At 38.2% G+C, this 21,849-nt stretch overlaps 1 protein-coding gene across 5 annotated transcripts in view; it reads right to left on the reverse strand.

The window, feature by feature from the left end:
* Positions 1-21,849, reverse strand: part of TBC1D4 (TBC1 domain family member 4) — a 180,997-nt gene that overhangs the window by 65,156 nt on the left and 93,992 nt on the right. For 4 of the 5 annotated variants that reach the window (XM_012472049.3, XM_012472048.3, XM_064369131.1 and 1 more), the window contains exons 2-3: positions 2,406-2,987; positions 157-246 (exon numbers count right to left, since the gene is read on the reverse strand). In XM_012472049.3, the coding sequence (XP_012327472.2) occupies positions 157-246; positions 2,406-2,987 (672 nt within the window). Of the gene's footprint in view, positions 1-156; positions 247-2,405; positions 2,988-8,059; positions 8,233-21,849 lie in introns of those variants that run through there. The other variant, XM_064369132.1, reaches the window with a different exon arrangement.

Below are 21,849 nucleotides of genomic sequence, written 5' to 3' on the forward strand. Positions count from 1 at the left end.
GAAGCCCTTGGTTTAAGACAAATTCCCTTTAAGAACAAAAATTTAAATTAAAAAAAAAATTTTTTTGAAGGGTGTCCAGCCCAGTTATTTTATTGTTAATTTTGAAACAAGATTGAATTGGTCTCTTCAAATATTATGATATACTTTGATACATACCTGAGAACAAGAGTAGATGTCTTTAAAATTCTTTTCTAGGACAACTGATTTAGTGTCTGGACTGATAAGGTTAATTTCAAATCGCCCAACCTTAAAAATAAAAGCATTCCAATTAATTTCAACTCACAAGGATCTAACATCTTACTTTATAATGAAATATTAAACTAATAATACCAATTCAAATGCAATATCCCAGATATATCTAATTCACATGTCCTTAAACATCCAATCCGACCAATAATTTTAACCCCAAATACCAGCTGCCTCAAAATGTTTCTTCCCTCTGTCAAAAAAGTATGAAAATTAAGTTGGCCTTCAATCATTATAAGATACAAACAAATTTTTTTTCAGAAATAGTAATTTTAAAAAATCAGTTATAATCATACTTTCTCCCAAATGGTCAGCAAAAGGATATATCTGTAATTGGACTAACGAATTAACATTTTTGAAAATAAACCATTCGGAAAAATTAACAAGAACTGTGACTAGCTAAAAAAAAAAAAAAGGAATAAAATATAGCATAAAGAATAAATCTGATAGCCCAGAGAAGAGGGGAATTTCAGTTACTACATCACCAAAGACTAGTGAGGCTTTAATGACATAACTTGAGTTCATTAAAAACAAAACCAACCACCACAAAAAAAAAGAACAAAATATGAACTTGGAGAGGTCAAGGCTGTAGTGAGCTATAATCACACTGCTGCACTCAGCCTGGGTGACAGAGTGAGGCCCTGTCTCTTAATTTTTTTTTTTTAAATCACCAAGATTTTTTTTAATCAAATGGTGACATACTCAATGCCACCTCTTGCCATCATTTTCAATTGTTGAAATGGGCATACCGAGCTCAGAAAGCAAATCTGATGCCTTCATGGAGATGGAGCCACATTTGTGTTTTGCATGGGATCACTTCTGCAGGAGAACATCACATTTTCTTCTTAAGGGAAAATGCTTGTGAGTGTTACCGCTTTACTTTGAATTTACTTTTGAAGCTGTACTTGTTTATCTACCAGTGTTTATAAAATCCTGCATTTGGGATGCTTTTTCTATAATAAAATATTATCATTTGTGAAAAAAAACAACTCATGAACTTCTGATAAAGCAAACTTCTGATATTACACACTGGTACTGTTTACCAAAATACTCTGGAATTTCCTTCTCAGGAAATCTTTAAAATAGGACAAAAAAGATAGTCACTCTTTTTTTTATTTCCAAGGAAACTCAAATCTTACAAGCTGAGGATTAAAGACTTTCTACAGGATGTTGTTATGAATTAAGTTATTTTAAGTAGAACCTGACACCTTCTATACCCGGTACAACATTCAAAAATGTTCAGAATTAAGAATGATCTTTTATATCAATATTACAGCTTGCATCAAATTATTTTAGCATCCAGTTCAGTACATTTTTAGGCCAACGGTGTTTCTTTAACCTCTTCTGTGTGACAGCATAAATTGGTGTATTCTCAACTCAAAATACACATACGGGTCTCTGGAGTTATTTCTTCTCCAGAAAAAAATGCCCTTGTTTCTCCACACCAAGTCGCACTCTCTCAGATTCATATCTTTAAAGATTGACTTTGTACAATTTTTGTTGTTGTTGAGAGGAACTCTTGCTCTGTCAACAGGCTGGAGTGCAGAGACGAGAGCTCAGCTCATTACAACCTCTGCCTCCACTTTTCAACCAATTCTCCTGCCTCAGCACCCAAATAGCTAGGATTATAGGCACACCCCACCACGCCCAGCTGATTTTTAATAGAGATGGGGTTTTGCCATGTTGGCAGTCTGGTCTTGAACTCCTTACCTCAAGTGGCCTGCCCATCTCAGTCTCCCAAAGTGCTAGGATTACAGGCGTGAGCGACCGCACCTGGCCTACAATTTTTTTTTTTTTTTTTTGATGCATTTATTTGAGAATTAGCCCAAGGCAAATGCTGGTGATAGATTCTTTTTTTTTTTTTGCATTTTAGGTTTTGGGGTACATGTGAAAAACATGCAAGATTGTTGCATAGGTTATTCTCTCCACCAGGTGTCCAGGATGCTCCACGAATTGCTTCCGCCTCCTCTTCCTTCCCTACTACTCCCTTGCTTCTTACACTCCACACTCCAAGTCTGCCTCTCGCTCCTTCTCTACTTTCCTGTGCACTCTTTCTCCACCTGCCTTAGCTGCTTTGAAGGGGAAAACAAGTAAAAGTTAGATTATTCGTTATATAGAGGTAGAGCTGGGAGGAGTGAACGGCGCCCGGCCAGCCGTACCTGAAAGAGCATGGTCCTGTTCTTCTCCGAGTCCGAGGGCTGGACGTGACTGGGCGCGCTCGCATGCCTCCTTCGCGGCTGGGACTTCTGGCTGCTCTCGTGAACTCTCCTTTGCACGCCTGTGACACTGCTGCACCGAGATCGAAACTCCTGCTGCTCATCAAAGCCAGAATCCTCCAAAATCCGTTCAGGGAAGCAGACCCGAGAGCTGGTCAGGGCAGGCTGGCTGGCCCCGGCAGGTAAGCCAGGGTGGGTGTTGGTGCCATCCGCTTCCTCAGGCAGGCAGTCTCCAGGGGACCCAGGCACCACCACTTCCAAGTCAGCCAGGTCCTCTCCCGGGTCCGCACCGCGCTGCTCGCCTTGGATCTTCAGGCGCTGCTGTTCGTGCAGGCTGAACTTTTCCATGCAGTCATCAATGAGGCTTGACGGGGTCTTCTTGTGGGTCACGGTCACCTTTCCACAATACAAGACTTCAAACTTCTGAGAATTGTAAAAGGCATCTTCATTATCTTTGCTGGGTTTGGCATCCTCTTTCATGGCCGCTTTAGATAATTGCCTTATGCTGCTAATAACATCAGGAACCTGGGGGAAAAAATTAAAATCCTGATTCTAGTTGAATGTTTTGAGACAATTTACATTTACCTAGCCACATGGAATGTATTTTCATCCTAAATAATATACAAAGTAATACACACTACACAAGACAGAGCACACACTTACAGTATTTGATATAAATGACTTCAAGGTAAAATTAAAATGTAATGAAAATTAATTGAAATTGAATAACAGGATTATATTTTCCCACTTTAAATGAGCTTCCCACAAACAAAACCATGAAACTATATAACCCACTGCCCACCTATTATAAAATATCTTGTGATTGTTTTTAAAAGTTATGTTGTGCCTCAGCTGAAAGGAACCAAAGTTCCAACCATGAGGATAAAATAAGCTTTCTTGATGAGGAGATTAAAATCTAGACATCCTTCGTCAGCATTAACTATCAGGGAAAATCCGGCCGGGCGCTGTGGCTCACGCCTGTAATCCCAGCTCTTAGGGAGGCAGAGGCGGGAGGATAGCTTGAGCCCAGGAGTTCGAGACCTGCCTGGGCAATATAGTGAGACCCCGTTCTCCACAAAAAGGAAAAAAACAAAAAGACAAAAAAAAAAAATAAGCGTAACTTCCCTCAAAGCAACAACCCCCACCCCCCCTTAAAAAAAAAAAAAAAAGAAAATGCAAATTAAAATTACAATAAGATACCACTGTATACCTCTTAGAACGGCTAAGATCAAAAGAAAACTACCTGCCAGCAAGGATGTGGGAGCAACTGGAACTCTCACACATTGTACACAGACATATAAAATGACACACCACTCTAGAAGACGGTTTGGCAGTTTCTTAGGAGTTAAATATAGACCCACTTTATAACCTAGCCATTCTACTCCCAGAGATTAATCTAAAAGATTGGAAAACATGTCCACACAAGAGCCTACAGAAGAATATTCAAAGCCCTTTTGTCCCAATACGCTGTGAAAGGAAAATATCTTAGGACCCCAAAATCACTGAGGAAAACTCAAGCTGGAAACTGCTTAGGGTAAACCTACCTCCCATCTATTCAAAGTCACCCCTCTGCTCACTGAGATAAACGCATATCTGATTGCCTCCTTTGAAAAGGCCAATCAGAAACTCAAAAGAATGTAACTGTGTATAGCACATATCTGTGACCTAAAAGCTCCTTCAACATGCCAGGCACATTCCTCCTTCAAGGTCTCTGAACTCCACACTCCTGCCCCAGATACCTGTATGGCTCCTTCCCTTGCTTTATTTAACTCCATGTTCTAAATGTCACCTTCTGAGGCAGCATCCCAGGGTGTCTTCCCACCTCAATGCACATGTATGTGCACAAGCACACACACACACACACACACACACTCATACACAACCAACATTCCTCTGGGCTTTTCCCTGCTCTATTGCTCTACCTAACACTTACCACCTTTACTATTCAGTATAATTTATTGATCATGTAAGTAATGTGGTTTGCATTTGTGTCCCCACCCAAATCTTATGTTGAATTATAATCCTCATGTTGGAGGAGGGGCCCGATGGGAGGTGATTAGATCATGGGGGCAGATCTTCCCCTTGCTGTTCTCATGATGGTGAGTTCTCATGAGATCTGGTTGTTTACAGGTATGTAGCCCTCCCCCTTCTCTCTCTTCATCCTGTGCTGGCCACATAAGATGTGACTGCTTCCTCTTCTGCCATGACTGTAAGTTTCCTGAGGCCTCCTCAGCCATGCTTCCTGTACAGCCTGTGGAACCATGAGCCAATCAAACCTTTTTTCTTTATGAATTACCCAGTTTTGGTATTCCTTTATAGCAGTGTGAGAATGGACTAATACAGTAAGTGAGAATGTAAGTTCTAGAAGGGTGGTGATTTTTGTTTTTTTCATTGTTTTTCTTGTTGTATTCCCAGAGCCTAGAATAATTCCTGGTACACAGGAAGTTTTCAATGTATCCACTGGTTCAAAAAAATTTTTTTTTGTAATTTTCATCTTTCCAGAAAAGGGAAGATCATCTTATACTCGGGATTGTTTTATTTTCAAACATATATGGTACACCTTTAAATCTTCTAGTGTCAATTCTAAAAGCAGAATTTGTTCTCTTTCACATCTAGTAATCTCCTTTATCTGTTAGGGGTATATTCCAAGGCCCCCAGTGGATGCCTAAAACCAAGGATAGTATCAAACCGTAAAAGAAAAAAAAAATATATATATATATATACACCCACACATATAAAAAAATCTATGGGTTTTTTTCTATACACACATACCTACCTGTGATGAAGTTTAATTTATAAATTAGGCACCATAAAAGATTAATAATAATATCTAATAATAAAAATAATTATAACATTATAATAAAAGTTATGTGAATGTGCACTCTATCTTATTGTACTGTACTCACTTTCTTCTTATGAAGAAGAAGGGACAGAGGGGGATAGCATGAGGTTTTATCACACTACTCAGAATGGGCATAAATTCAAAGCTTATAAATTGCTTATTTCTGGAATTTTCCATTTAAATTTTTTGGACCACAGATGACCACAGGTGACTGAAACTGCAGAAAGAGAAACTGTGGATAAGGAAGGGCTGATGTAATTATTTGGGATATACTGCTAGAGTATTCACAGTTTAAAAATCACAAGAATTTCAGCTTGCTAGTCCAAGTATTTCTTCTGAAAGATAAAGTCCATATGCTATAGTTTCAGTGACTCATCCTGAACACTTTCCAAGTCTCAGGGACAAAGTCAAGTATCTGTGCTAACATGTGACTAGCAACCTTAACCCACTGTCATTTTCTTCCTGCCTTAGTATGTGATATACCTTATCTGACAAGGGCCAAAGCTATGGAGAGTGAACTACTTGACACTCAACTCTGCAAATCTGCAAAAAGCAAAAAGATTCTAGTAGGCAAAGCCCTAGGAGAATGGTGTCTTCTTTCTCTCTATTTTTCATCTGATTACTAAATACTTTTCGTCTGATTTTTAACCCAAGTATAACTAAATCTTTTTGTCTGATTTCCACTAAATGCTTTTCATCTGATTTTTTAACCCAAGTATGCCTAAATCTCCAATAGTGTCCCTACAGAGTACAGAGTCCGAAATATAACCTGTAGCACTGATTTTACTGCAGATTTTTTATCTTATTACAAATATTTAAATGTTTATGTACAGCCTTAGAGTTTCATTCTACAACTGAGATTGCACATAAAGTCAATTCCACCTTAATCGTGTCAAGTCTTCTGAATTTCTCTACCACTATATAAAGAGTTCTTGCATGAAAAATGGATTTGTGGCTGAATTTTTATAGTTTCCCAGGACCCTTCCCTGTGACTATAGGTAAAAGGTCAAGTTATATATAAGCAAAGCTTATCATCTTGAATTCTGAAATTAGTAAGTAATTCCACCTTTAATAATTTAAGATGCTAATAGATCAACACAAAACTAGTTCTAGTTACTTTTACTACCTTCTCTCAGGTTACAACGAACCACAACTTTCAATGACATGGGTTGCAGAGACTCTACAAAATGATCTAACAACAGCTCTGTTTTTGCTTATCCTCATGTGAAACACACAGCATAAAATCTAGCATTATATAGCCCCTGACTACACGCTCAGGCCATACCAGAAGGGACACACTGCTCATGTAAGCATAGTAAAATATCCACAGTGGGGAAATGAGCAATCAGAGAACCATGAAAATCTTGTATTGAAGCAGTTACTTAAGGGATTCATCAGAAACAATACAAGAGAAATAAAATTGCTCTCCAGTACTTATACATGCATACAATATTTTAGCATAATAGGATTCTCCTATAGCATAGTGTTAACTGATATATATTTATCCATACATGTACAAATATTGTTGAATGAATTTGAATCTTTCTTTTACGTGTTGTATCTCTTCAATATCTCTTTCTCCTATACCATCATACCATAAGCTCTTAAGTGGAAGACTGAGTTGGGGTGATTTTGTTGCTTACTAGAGTTCTTCCCTGTGGCCACTAGGATAATGGTCTGCGCTCAGAACTTGAGTGAATGCTGTCAGCAAACAGAAGCATATATATATAGGAGTGAAAAACTACCTAGAACTCTGATATAACTTCTTCAGGACTGAGACAGTTTTAGTAAATTCCTGTTGATGACTCAAGATATCCACCACACCCAAAAATAGAAAACCGTGGCTTCTCACTCTGCTCGCCCTTCACCCAAACCAGGAAGTGACTGCATGTTTCCAGAACAACTCCAAATGTTATAGAGCACCTCAAGCTACACATCCTAGCTACAAATAATCCCACTGCTCCAATCTGCCTACAACCCACAGAGCCTGATGACGATTTATGCACACCAATTCAAGGCAAGATTTTTACTCAGTGGCAGCATTTAATCTTTAACACAAACAATGATACTGAAAAAGACTCAACCAAACTAGGGACTGAGAGGTTTATTTCTATCCTCGATATTTTGCTCAGGACCTCTGGAAATAGTTGTTGCACCTTTGCCAGCTAGTATCCTCAAGAGCAAAGTGAATGGGGGAACTTGACAGGTGGTCAGTAAGGTCTCATCGAGATCCACATTCTGTGAGTTTATTTTTGGATTTAGGCCAATATAAAAGCAAGATAATGTACAATCAAGAGAGGGAAAATCATCTTTATGATTAAACCCGAAGTAGTGTGCAAGTTGTTAAAATGATTCATTTCCATTAACACACAGCAATCAATTCAACAAAAATAAGGGCCTCATGATATTTAGAAAAAGCACAGTGCCACCTTTAGCTAGTATTTTGTTGTTACACCTTCAGTGACCTCACTGAAACAATTTAGACTCAAATACCAAGACTCAGACAGTAAAGCAATTCCTCACTCTAGACAAAAAAAAATTATCTCTAGATTCCTTGATGTCATGCTATTCTTTCTCATTAATTAGTTATTATAGTTAATTAACAGACTTCAAGAAACTCATTAACATTTTATAAACTACATTTCACCTGACTTCAAAATAAAACAAATTCTACAACTACCACACATGGATGTTCAAAGGCCTGAACAAACGCGGGAGAAAATCTGGAGAGTGAAAAAGCACTAAGGAAAGATACCTTTGATCAGGAAGCCAGCTGGAAATTGGAGTTGTTCACGAAGAGCAATGATTTTGCCAAACTGGTCTAGTCCTCAGTATTAGCTCTCTCTGTTGAACTTAAGAAGTTCTCTCTTTCTAAATAAGCCAGTGGTATTTTCATTGTATTTATTAACATCCACGTTATCACTCTGCCGCCAATTATAAAACTTCCCAGGAGTAACCGTTATTGCTTCAAAAGTTAAGTATTTCCTGACTCTGCAATCAGGAAATACCCAGATTGTTTGGGACTAAAGAGCAAAGCTTTGGCTTTCCTTAAAAAAAAAAAAAAATTAATTTTGATGACTGTAGTCTTTCTTATACTGTTTAAATAATGGCAAGTGTCCCATGCTTACTAATTATGAAAAGAAGATTAATATATAGTACAATGTCTTTTTTCTTCACACAGTTCACTGATAACAGATGAACTTCAATAAATGTTTCAAAATAGATATGATGGATATCAATGTAAGAATAAGCTTCCTAAAATATATTTAAACAAAAAGAACTGGATCAATTCTTTTATAATTGATATAAGCTTAACTGCTTGCTATTATTCATCTTTTATAATAACTATAGTAGGCAGAGCAAGATTTAGAGAAGTGTTAAAAAAAAAAGTTGAGGAAAAATATTAGGGAACATTTCAAGTAAACTGAAAAACTGCCTAATGAGAAGGAATAGCAATTTAAACTAGTTTCACTAAGAGACCGTGTGGAAAAGAAATGCATTTGCTTTGGAGTAATGCGTGGCATTAGGGGAAGTGTAGATTTCCTTTATAATTCTGCTTAAGAAACCATTAAGATTAGTTTATAGACTATCCAGGCAACATAGGAAGATGTTGAAAGTATAATGGTATGAAGTAAACTTCAGCATTTTGAGAAAGGATTGACTTGGTCATTTAATGCTATGATTTTTGATTGAGTGTTTAAAAATTTCATCTTCATATAATGGAAAATGCTGGGGTGATATACAGATGCCAGGTATCAGTTTATTTGTATTAAAAGAAACACTAATCATTCCCAGCCATTTTTCTAGCCCCAGTGGCCTTAGAAACACATCCACCAGTTTATGCCATAGTTTTTAGGGTGAAGCTGTCTGACAATCTCATTTTAACTTTTATTCTAAAATACTTCAGAGATTCTTTGTATTTAGTTAAAAATCTAAATTATTACTTTAAAGTAAATTTTCCACAGTAAAACAGAAGTCTAAAACTGAGTCTAGATTCAAAGTAGAATAGAGTAATACACTGATTTTAAAATCATAGAACTGTAAAACTGAGAGTAACCTTAAAGTAATCCCGGGTCCGTCTCAATTGTCTTATTTTACAGAGGTGGTAATAAACTGTTAACATCAAAAGTTAAACCACTGAAGAGGACAATGATGAGATTACAAGAAACTAGACTATTTGGGGCCAAAGAAAGCAAGAGTATCTCTGTAACTTAAACCAGAGTCATACAAGTAGCTTTGTTTTCGATCCTTGGGCTAGAGCCAAGACAGTTTCCTCTCAGACTAGGCTTTAGTTCTTAGATATTCTTGGCCACTGTGCTCCAAACCCATTTGTGGTTCAGCTCTTTTCTAAATGCTGCCTTCTTGATGGCTTCTAAGTTAGGCCAAATTATCAGAGAGACATTTCTTAAACCTTTCTACTAAATTCTCTCCTCTCATGCCATCTCACTGCTCATCTGGTTGAATTCTTTCTGTAAAAGATATGACTGTGCTTTCTTATCCTGTGACTGTTACAAATGTGTAAAAGTCATCAGATAGAAAATATACAAGTGTAACTCACAAGAAAAATTCTGGGGAATCATGATTTGATAAAGAGAATGAGGCTATGAGGCTGGGTGCAGTGGCTCACGCCTGTAATCCCAACACTTTGGGAGGCTGAGGCTAGGTGGATGGATCACTTGAGGTCAGGAGTTCAAGACCAGCCTGGCCAACATAGCGAAACCCCATCTCTACTAAAAATACAAAAATTAGCCAGGCATGGTGGTGTCCACCTGTAATCCCAGCTACTGGTGAGGCTGAGGCAGGAGAATCGCTTGAGCCTGGGAAGCGGAGGTTGCAGTGAGCAGAGATCACACCACTGCACTCCAGCCTGAGTAACAGAGTGAGACTGTCTCAAACAAAAAGAGAATGAAATCTCAACAGTGGCTGAGTTTAGTGCTGGTGTTACAAGACAGAAGATGGCATGCTTAGGAAGAAGTCAGATGGCAAAGGAGCAGGCAAGAACTGTCACTTTCCAATTTGCTTTCAAAAGCAAAGTCAGGTGGGGTGTGGTGGCTCACGTCTATAATCCCAGCACTTTGTGGAGGCCAAGGCAGGAGAACTGCTTGAAACAAGAAGTTCAAGACCATCCTGGGAAACATAGGGAGACCCCATCTCTACAAAAAATTTAAATCAGGAAGGCACTGTAGCACATGCCTGTAACGCTAGCTACTTAGGAAGCTGAGGTGGGTGGATCACTTGAGACTGGGAGGTCGAAGCTGCAGTCAACAGTGATGACATCACACAACTGCATTATGGCCTGGGTGACAGAGTTAGACACTGTCTCACACACACAAAAAAATCAAAATTATCATTTTTAAAGGGAAGTAGTCCATAGCTTCACATATTAGAAAAGTTCACAATATGCAGGTAGAGGCTTTTGCTCAAGTCCAGCTCCAGTATCTATGTTTATCTACAGAAAAGATAGGTTACCCCCTCAGTCCCAGTGGAAAGTGGTATTACAATGGAAATTACAATGCTCATCTGAAGGGAACCTAAGAAAAATGAATTAAATGTGGAAATATCCCTGACACAGTACTGCAACAATGAAAGCATTTAATAACATTTAAATCAAAATATAATTCTGACATGTGGTATGTAAAAAGGTGAAATAAGTGAGAAACTATTGCTAAATCAAACTCCCTGCCTTCATGAAATTAAAATTGGGGCAGGGAGATAGGCAAGAAACAATAAAAAACAAGAGAAGTAAAATATAAGGAATTTTAGTGAAAATTTCCAAGGAGAAAAATAATTCAGGGAAGGAAGATATTTGGAAAGAAATAAAAAAATTGAAGAAAAGAGTTGCAATTTTAGTGGAAGGACTCTCTGTAAGATGATACATGAGTAGAAACCTGAAGTCAGCAAAGTCATGAGCAATACAAATATGAGAGGGAGGAATGTTCTGGGCAGACAGAACATCAAGTACAAAGGCCCCGAAGCACACATTTTCCTGGTGCGTTCAGGGAACTGTGAGGAAGCAGAATGGCTGGATGGGAGTGAGTGAGCACCGACTATGGGAGAGGCCGTTGTGGGAGACGTGGGAGATCTGAATCATGCAGGGCCTTGAAAGGGCTTTGGCTTCTATTCTTGGTGAGACAGAAAGCCCTTGGTACAGTGCAGTGCTCAGGCGGAAATGACATCATCTAAGTGATACTTCCAAAGGAACCCTTTGGCTACTGTTTGGCAAATGGACAAGGGTAATGGGCAGGTGTCTACTGCACTCATCCAGGGTGAGCCATTGGTGGCTCACACAGAAGCAACAGCAAGGGAGGTGGTTAGGCAGCGGCCAGCTTCTGGATATAATTTTAAAGGTACAGACATGATGATTTGTTGATGAGTCCAATGTGAGGTCTAGGAGAAGGAGAGGAGGCAAGGATGGCATCACGGTTTAAGGCCACAGGAATTAGAAAAAAATGGAGTGACAGTAGGACAGACTGAAGGTGGGTGATGGCTTTAGAGATCAGGAGCTTAGTTTTGGACACATTAATTTTGAGAAGCTTATAGTCAATCAAGGGGAGATGTCGGTAGGTAGTTGATTATATGTGTCTGGAGCTCAGGGGACAGATCAGGGTTCAGATAGAGAATTGGAAGTTATTAGCACCTAGATGGTATTTAAAGCCATGAGATTATATGAGTTCATCACAAGAGTGAGTATAGAAGACAGAGAGAGACAGAGATATAGACAGCTAGGCAAACAGAGAGAGGGGGATATCTCTGGGACCTAGCCCTGAGGCCACAATGCTTATAGTTTGAAAGATGGAGAAATATGAATAAAAGAAAATACAGCAAGAGCCAGGTGTAAAAGTAGGGAGAATGGCATCCTGAAGCTAAGTAAGAAAGGTTTCCAAAATAAGAGAGTAATCAACACGAGATCATAGGTGACTTTGATAAGAAAAATGGTGGGAGCTAAGGACAAAAGCCTTAATGGAGTCGGTTCAAATGAAATTTCAGGAATGAAATTCAAAGCATAGGAAAAGACAACCTATGAGGGCAGCAGTAGGAGAAAGAGTGAGTCAAGAGAGGGTTCTCTCTTGGAAGAAATGGAAGAAATGACAGCTTCCAATAGAGAATACCTAACAGTAAAGGGGAAATCAATTATCTCAAGAAAGAGGGCAGAATTGTTGGAGCAATGTCCTTAAGTAGACAAGAGGGGACAGAATCTAGGCCCGAGGAAGAGGTTGAACTGAACTGGCAGTCTGAAAGGGCAAGGCAGAACTGAAAGGCAAGGCGCAGACAGACGGCGTGATGGGAGTTTATGGAATTTCTCCTCTGCTTTAATTTTCTCTGTAAAATAGAAAGCTTGCTATTAGCTAAGACGATGAATGGGAAGAAAATCTAACAGAATATCAAGCATCAACATAAAATTTAATTCAAGGCTGTTTATAGAGTAAGTTGTGAGGTGAAGGCATCTTTAGGACCCTCAAGCTTCTCTTCCTGTGTTCTCTGGATAGCTAAATGTGACCCCTACATGGCATCAAGTATTTTAGGTAAAACTCAGGAATCAGCCACTAATTATAAGAGAGGTTTGCCCCTGTGAAATGAACCCATGTAGGCAAAACTGTTCTCTCTGCCATTAGGATGAGATTGGAAGCTATCCTATGAAAGTAATATTTATATAAGGAATGAATTTTGAAAAAAGTTTGCATATAGTTATGCAAAAATACTCTAGTCTGTGCCTTCCCAAAATTAGAATAACATAATTTGATTTTAAAATATTTGTGTCATGGCTGGGTGTGGTGGCTCACGCCTGTAATCTCAGCACTTTGGGAGGCCAAGGCAGGTGGATCACAAGGTCAGGAGATTGAGATCACCCTGGCCAACACAGTGAAACCCCATCTCTACTAAAAATACAAAAAATTAGCTGGGCATGGTGACACGCACTTGTAGTCCCAGCTACTTGAGAGGCTGAGACAGGGGAATCGCTTGAACCCAGGTGGCAGAGATTGCCGTGAGCCGAGCTCACGCCACTGCCCTCCAGCCTGAGCGACAGAGCGAGACTCTTGTCTCAAATTAAAAAAAACAAACATTGTGTCACTTATGAAAAATAACCCTACATTTCTTTTATTAGATATGGATATTTCTATGGACATGATATCTAAAATGGTGAAATAGAAACAAAGTCATCAAAACAAGAAAGTAAAGCATCTCATAAACATGTAATCAAGAAAGTTAATACTCCATTTTCTAGGGGCATCCAAGAGACACACCTAAAACGTTGTTCTTTACTTTTGAGATCCATGTTTTCGAATACAGCATATCCCTCTACCCAACTGCAAAGCATTTTCAGCGTGAGATCAGCCTACTCTCTATTGATTCAACATGATGCTCTCTATTTATCAAATTAGTCCTATTATTTAAAGCTCACTTTTTCTTTTTGAGACTGGGTCTTGCTCTGTTGCCCAGGCTTGAGTGCAGTGGCATGATCTCTGTTTACTGCAGGTCTCCACCTCCTGGGTTCAAGTGATTCTCCTGCCTCAGCCTCCTGAGTAGTAGTCATTTAAACAGTTTTAACTCATGATATGTCTGAATTCATGAGAAGAGAAGGTTCTGGAATTACAGGCACCTGCCACAATGCCCGGCTAATTTTTGTATTTTTAGTAGAGACGGGGTTTCATCATGTTCTCCAGGCTGGTTTCAAACTCCTGACCTCAGGTGATCTGTCCAGCTAGGCCTCCCAAAGTGCTGAGATTATAGGCATGAACCTCTGTGTCTGGCCAGCCCTAAGTCTCACTTTTTGAAAAGCAGTTCAATACCACTTGTACTTGCTCCAAGAAACACTAGAGGGAGCTTTCCCACATGAACTAGTTTAAACTGGAAAAAAAAATTTTTTTTTAAAGGTTCTCATAATACTGAGAAAAAAAATGATCCCACTGCTTACAAAATATTATTACTAATGCTCTCATCTTAGTCTCATAAGAGTAAGTTAACTAAAGTCTTAGCTGGCTAGACAAGTTTGGCAATAAAATAATAAAATGAAGTTAAGCTGAAAAAATCTGAATGCAGCAAAATCAGGACTTGATGACATTTAATTTGCTAGATACTTTAACGCAGGACACTAAACAGTAAGAAACATACGTCTTTGTCCTTCATCGTCATATAGGAAGTATAAAGTCATCTAAACAAAATGTGAAATGATATGTCTGAATTCATGAGAAGAGGTTTTGAGTAAGGCTTGGTTGTGCAACAAACTGGGCTTTGGAAAAGGAGGCAAAGGAGCAATGGCTCACTCAGCCCAGAGGGACCTGGACATGGCAAACTCTAGCTGAGATCAGTAGAGAAAGCTGGAATATTATCAGGAAACAAAAAATGCCACGCATTTCTCAGAATCCTATTTTTGTCCTGGCCTTCCATATTACTTCAGATATTTATACCATCCTAACAGATTATTCACCTTGCCGATGAAAATAACGTGACATTCTTGAGCTTCTATTCAAAGACTTCAGGTCCTTATAAACATTAACTGCTAAAGGGGCATATACCTCCCTTCTTCAAAGAAGAAAAATCCTAACTGCAGGCCACTGGGGGATCAAAATGAAAACACACGTTCACCTCTCTCCAAAATTAGTCTGGAAGGAAAGGCGACAGCAAGCAACCGGATGCCTAATCTCTGACCCCGACTTGAGCTTTTTGTGGGTGAAGGAAAAGTACTAGTCTCTCCACATAGTAACCATTCATATTGCAGCTCTACATACATGACCTCCAACCCTCACAGTAGAGGTCAACTCCCCCAAACAAGGCGAGTCATCATGGAGTGTGCCTGATGTGGCTGTTCCTGGAGAATGAAAAATTCATCCTATGACCTCCTGCAGCAAGATTGCCTTTCTGTCCCTCGTTCCTTCTTCCTGCCTGCGACTCTAGTGAACATCATCTAGGAAGGTTCTGATCAGAAAAGGCATTTTCGGAGCTGACACTGGCTGTTGAAAGGTATGCTTCTTTGTTTATTCAATATCAAATGCCCCTCCCCTCCTCTGCTCTTTTGTGGGCTGGCAAAATGATACCAAGATATAGTATATAGCGCTTTAGGTGACCTAAACAACACAATTTTCTTGTCATCTTTGATTGCAGGAAAGAAAAAAAAGCAGCCGGGCACGGTGGCTCATGCCTATAATCCTTGCACTTTGGGAGGCCAAGGTGGGTGGATTATCTGAGGTTAGGAGTTTGAGACCAGCCTGGCCAACATGGCAAAACCCTGTCTCTACTAAAATACAAAACTCAGGTAGGCACGGTGGTGTGTGCCTGTTACCAGCTATCCAGGAGGCTGAGGCAGGAGAATCACTGGAACCCAGCAGGCAGAGGCTGCAGTGAGCCAAGATTGTACCAATGGCACTCCAGCCTGGGTGACAGAGCAAGACTCTCTCAAAATAAAAAAAAATAATAACAAAAGATAAAAAAAAAATAAAAAGCTTGAGACTTTCAGTATCCTGGAGAAAGAATATGCTTCTTCTATGCACCTCACACATATCTGACTTGAAATCAGATTAATAAATATAATACTTCCACAAACAATACACCTCTATTTTTGAAGTCTCTGAAATGTCACCATATTGCCTGAAAGCCACCTGGAAGCAGGCGCTGTCTCGTGACCAGCTTTTGCCCAGCCCATGCCAGGCCCTGCCCACTCTCTGAATGCATGCCCTGTGGACAGAGATGCGCTCTTTCCCTCAACAGAACTCAATCCCATGACACCGTGACCTTTCACTTGATTTCTCTTCCATCATTTGTTAGTATTTCAAGTACATTACGGAAACTCAGTATCCCAAAGCCTCTTTAAAAGAATTTTCACTTCTCAAATTTTATATATGTCAAACATACATAAAATTTTAACTCCTTAAATGTCAAATTTTAACTCCTTAAAGAAGCTCTCACTTTAGAATTTTTAGTAGAATTTCTGACACTATTTTTCAGGACGTAATAGCCTTAATTCTTTAATATCCAAAACACCCCCTTAGGTCTATATTAAAAAGATTAATGATTATAGCAATGCTTCCCAATGAGACTGAAGATCAAAGAAGATAAGGAAATCTGTTCTGTGGTTCCCAATAATTAGCCTGTATAATGTGATAATGGGGCCTGAAATCATTTTCATCAAAATTCCCAAACAAAGGATTTATCTGAGCTACAGTCTTGCCAAATTTCACAACTTCAAAGTCAGAAACCAGATTCAAAGCAAACTCGCAGCCCTCATTTCTTTTCACATATGAACTGCTTTCAAGAAAGGGTAAGACGATCCCAACTGTAAATCATTTATAAATGACGTACCAGCTATAATAGACACCGTTTTGTCAAAAATAGCACCCACTTCATTTAGAACAAATGGTTTCAGTGGATGCTGCCAATCCTTGCACCCTCCCCCAGATCCAATCTTCCCACCCACCTCCCTCCAAAGAAGCCAATATAAACCTCAGGTAATCAAAGCTGGTCCAGTGACAGGTAAAGGGCTGCAACTGGCATGCGACCCAAGCCAGGTCAATGTGAGTTGCTCCCTAATACTTGTCCAACAGAAGACGAGACACGCTGTTTCTCATCTGAAGTCTCAAGTGTTAAGGAAATTAGTCTGGTATCATACTCCTTCACTGTGGAGAGCCAGTCTGCAGTCACAAAATAAAACCAAGAGGAAAACGAAATTAGATCCATGTGGGGAGAAAAAGTCCTGGTGGGGTCCAGTCTCTGGCTGTGAACATCCCTGAAGGTGTGGTGAATGAGCTCTTGATCTCCTTCAATTCTGGGGGCCACTCCAGGGTCCTTTCACACAGGTGATGGTTTTCACCCTTGCCTTTAAGAGGTCTAAGCAGTACACAAGTCTAGGAGAATATATATTAACAGAGTAGCTAAAGAATGAGTGAATGTTATATATAACCTGTAGAACTCAATCGTTGGGATTGGGTTAATCTGCAATGACTGAAACCCAAAATAGCAACTGATCACACAAAACAGAAGTGTATTTCCCTGTCACAAGAAATATGAAAGTGTAGTTAGTGATTTGGGGTTGTTTTGGTACTGCATCACTTGTCATTAAATATCAAAGGTCCAGGTGCCTTCTATCTTGTGTCTCTGTCTTGGGGGCCTCAACCCAGTAGCTCAAAATAGTTGCAATTGTATTCCAGGCAGCAGGATACAAAGAAGGAATTAATAATAAGAAAAAGAGAAAGAAGGCACCTCCCAATCCCCCAACCCCTGCCACACACACCATAATGGATACTCTCTTATTTAAGGAAGGTTTCTTAAGCAAGCTGCCACACAGCAAATCTACTTAGACCCAAGTGGTCAGAACCAGGGGCACTCCTAGCAACAAGAGAAGCTAAGAAATGCAGTCTTGACTCTAGATAGCCATTCATCTAGTTCAAAATTCCATTACTAGAGAAGAAGGAAGAACAGACATCAGGAACAACTGTATTCTTTTCATAATGATCAATGATGCATTAGAGACAAGTCAATACAGTTAAAGCTCTTCAACAAAGAAAAGCTGGGGATAGACGCAAGTCAAAATATTTGAATTATGTAATGCTTCTAAAAAGAAAGAACTCAAGTCAAAGCTGTATAGATATGTCCTTAATAAAGTTACGACTGAACTAGGTGTTTCAAAACCTTCTGAAATTGAAAAAAACAGAAATTTTATGATCAACTTTCAAAGACTGTCATAGGACTATTCCTTTTCACCCAAAGATAACAAAGCACATCTGCTGGTAATATGATTAAACCGCATCTACAGATATAGTGAAATGTGTATCTTTTCCAAATAGAACCATGTACTTCTGGTGACTTTTTTTTTTTTTTGAGATGGAGTCTCTCTCTGTCGCCCAGACTGGAGTGCAGTAGCATGAACTTGGCTCACTGCAACCTCTGCCTCCCAGGTTCAAGTAATTCTCCTGCCTCAGCCTTCTAAAGTAGCTGGTATTATACAGGCATATACCACCACATCCGACTAATTTCTGTATTTTTAGTAAAGACAAGATGGGGTTTCACCTTGTTGGCCAGGCTGGTCTCAAACTCCTGAACTCAGGTGATCTGCCAGCCTCAGTCTCCCAAAATTCTGGGATTACAGGCATAAGCCACCAAACTTTACCTTCTGCTGACTTTTAAGTAAACCTTTATATTTCTATAGAGACTGTAATAGGGCAATAACCCACAAATAACAATCTGAAACTTACTTCAACCAGTAATACGTTTCCACATGTATTATTCTGGCACAGTCACAAAACAATGTAATTAATCAATAACTATAATATAAATTAAATTCCTTAATTTCATTTCAGCTTAGGAAATATAGATCAATTCATTCCAATAGGCCAAACACAGAGAAAAGTATCATGTGTGTAACCAGGATTTACCCTATCACAAGAATTTACTTAATTGAGGGCTAATTGTTGTCTGTAACTTTTCATTTTAATCATTTGGAGTATGTATATACATCCCTGTCTTCATGCACAGTATATATCAGGCATAATATAAATTTTTCTGCCTGATTCAGAATGTGAACATCATGCCTTCCGTGCAACACAAGATTCTCTAGTTCCTAGCCAGCTGCTAAATAAATATCGAAAACTGTTGGCACAGTAGAGTGGAGAACTTTAAACTTCAAACAGAGTGAGGCTGTTAAATGGCAAATAGGCCCCAGATTGTATCCAGGAAAGATACCTTTTTATGAAAGCTGGAGCTCTATGTGAATGATAGCTATGGCCATCTGCTACTTGTAAGACTTTGTTCTCCAAAACCATAAAACGAAGAGGTCTGATATACAAATTATTTTCTGATTCTTTACTAACACCATGCTTGTTTCTAGAAAAAAAGTCTCAGAAATTTTCTTTAATGTAGGTTTCAAAATGGCCCTGAAAGTCAATGGGAATAAAAGGGCCCAGATGCAACAATGATGTGATGCAAATAACATTGCACTATCCCAGGGGCACTGCAACTATACCTCAAACACAAATGAGCAAAAGCAACATATTCAGTTACTCTACTAACTATTCAAGCATGAGTTCACTGATAAACACCAATTCAAAAATACATATTATATTTATATATGTAATATATATATATTCTGATTGGTCCTTATCAGTATGTGTGTATCTATCTATCTCTATCTATCTACCTACCTATCTATCTATCTATCTATCTATCTATCTATCTATCTATCTATCTTAAACCAGGATCTATCTATCTATCTATCTAATCTATCTATCTATCTTAAACCAGGATCTATCTATCTGCCTATCTATCTATCTGTCTATCTATCTAAAGCCAAGTCTGATAGAGTTCACTGGGGAATCTTTGCTACAATGAATATATAAAAGTAGTATGTAATTATATATTAATGGCATGCAAAATATACTTCTAATTGCTAGGAATTGCTTGTTGCCTTAAGTTTCTATTTCAAATATAAACATGATTTGGGGGGTTCATACCTTGAAAGTTTCAAAGCTATAAATTAAAATTACTGTAATATGTTAACAAGTAGTGCATTAGTACCATGGCTACATGTGGCATTTAGTTAATGTAAAACCCATCAGCATGATTTTACTCCTTATCTTTTGTCCAACCTTCACATGTTTTTCATACATATCAACTTATGTAATAAACATACATAATTTAAAGTTCAATTTTACTAAAAGTTAGTTTAAATTATTGAAAATTCTTCAAATGCATATTAAATCTATATTAATTACTAGAAACTTTTGAAATGTTTTGTTTTAAAAGGATCAGCTTTTGAAAAAAATACAAAAATCACCTACTCAATCTTATGTTGCTTTCTCTTGATGTCTACATTTTCATGAAACTCCATGGTTAGAAAAAGGATACAAAGATCGCTGAACTAATTACCTAAACAATGATAGAAAACATCACCTGGTGCAACAGATTTGTGATCAGTGGCCATCAGTTATATAGAAAGAAATTTGGGCATGACAATAGAATTTTTTCTTGTATTAACTAAAGAGATAAACAGATACCTAGCTCTCCCTTCAGTACAGGAGTTAGCATAATGATGAAGGGAAAAAGTTGATCACAATAATAAGAATGAGGATCTATGCTAAAATGTCTACACTCAATAATTCTTATTCTCACAACTATCCAAGATAGGGCCTATTAATCCCATTTGTGAAAATAAATTGGTCTATCTTCTCAATTTTTCTATACTTCTAAATATGCTCCAAAAAAATCTGTTAAAAAATAATACACTGGAAAACTGATGATCAGAGAGGCCATTAAGTGTTTGTTTCAAGTTCAGAAGATTCACATCAAATACATATGCAGCTGAAGAAAATAAACAGGTTTTGAATAGAACTTAGAATTTAGAACTTCTACAGTACCTTTCAGAGCTTCACATCTAAGCTTCTGCAAAACATTCGACATTTCCAGTGTGGCAGCTTTATAAACTACTGATGTCAGTTAGGTAAATTTATTATTTAACAAGTCTTAGTTTCTATTTCCAGGTATAAAAAATGAACTAATTTAGGTTTTGAGCAACATTTTTTTAAAAACCCTGTATATATAAAAAACGTATATAAACATCTCAATCACATAACATCATGACTGAATTGAACATTAGAAACTTTTACAAATATCCTCTAAAAATTGCTATATAATAAACAAGAAAATAAAAATCCAGAGAAGCTAAAGGACTAGCTCAAAATCACAAAGCTAAATTATTACTTGATTTACACATGTGAATTTTTATACATACACACACACACCCACATGCATTCACACAGGCACACAGCTTTTCAAGATACATCTATTTAAAGAAGGTAAATCTCCAGTAGTCAATGAAATCAATATGTTCAATGCCAAATATTATCAAAATATATGACAGTATATTCCTTTGCATTACTGTCTTTTTGAAGTCTGCCAAACTCACTAGATTTCAAGGAATATCACAGCAGGAAAATATATATTTTGTTCACCACTAAACACCCACATCTGTCACAATGTCTAACAGGAGTTCAATACTCAATAAATATTTGATGACTGAATGAACACTCTAAGAATCCAACAGCCTCTTCTGAAATGTGAAATCTCATAAACAAAAATGTCAATTTGACTTACATCTATTACAAACATACAACGGACCAAGATATTGAGCAAAGACTAAGCACTGTTAAAATATTTGATGGTTAACTGACATTAGAAGTCCTTGAGGTCTTAAATAGCCTCATGTCAGAAAATAATTCATCAGTCTCTAAAAGAGACCTTTTCACTCTCCTGGGTCAGCTAAAACTCCCAGTTTCAGTTGATAAAAATCAACCGAACACCACATTTACTGTTATTGATAAAACTGAGATATCTAAAAGAAAGCTAGTGTTGAAGTATATCAGTTTTTGTTCATCTGACTCTTTTTTTTTTTTTTTTTTTTGAGAAGGAGTCTTGCGCTGTCACCCAGGCTGGAGTGCAGCGGTGTGGTCTGGGTGCACTGCCATCTCTGCCACCCAGGTTCATGTGATTCTCATGCCTCAGCCTCCCAAGCAGCTGGGATAACAGGCATGCACCACCATGCCCAGCTAATCTTTGTATTTT

This window comes from Aotus nancymaae, unplaced genomic scaffold (genome assembly GCF_030222135.1).
Source record: "Aotus nancymaae isolate 86718 unplaced genomic scaffold, 86718_ANA_hifiasm-v0.15.2.pri h1tg000088l, whole genome shotgun sequence".
Lineage (NCBI taxonomy): Eukaryota > Metazoa > Chordata > Mammalia > Primates > Aotidae > Aotus > Aotus nancymaae.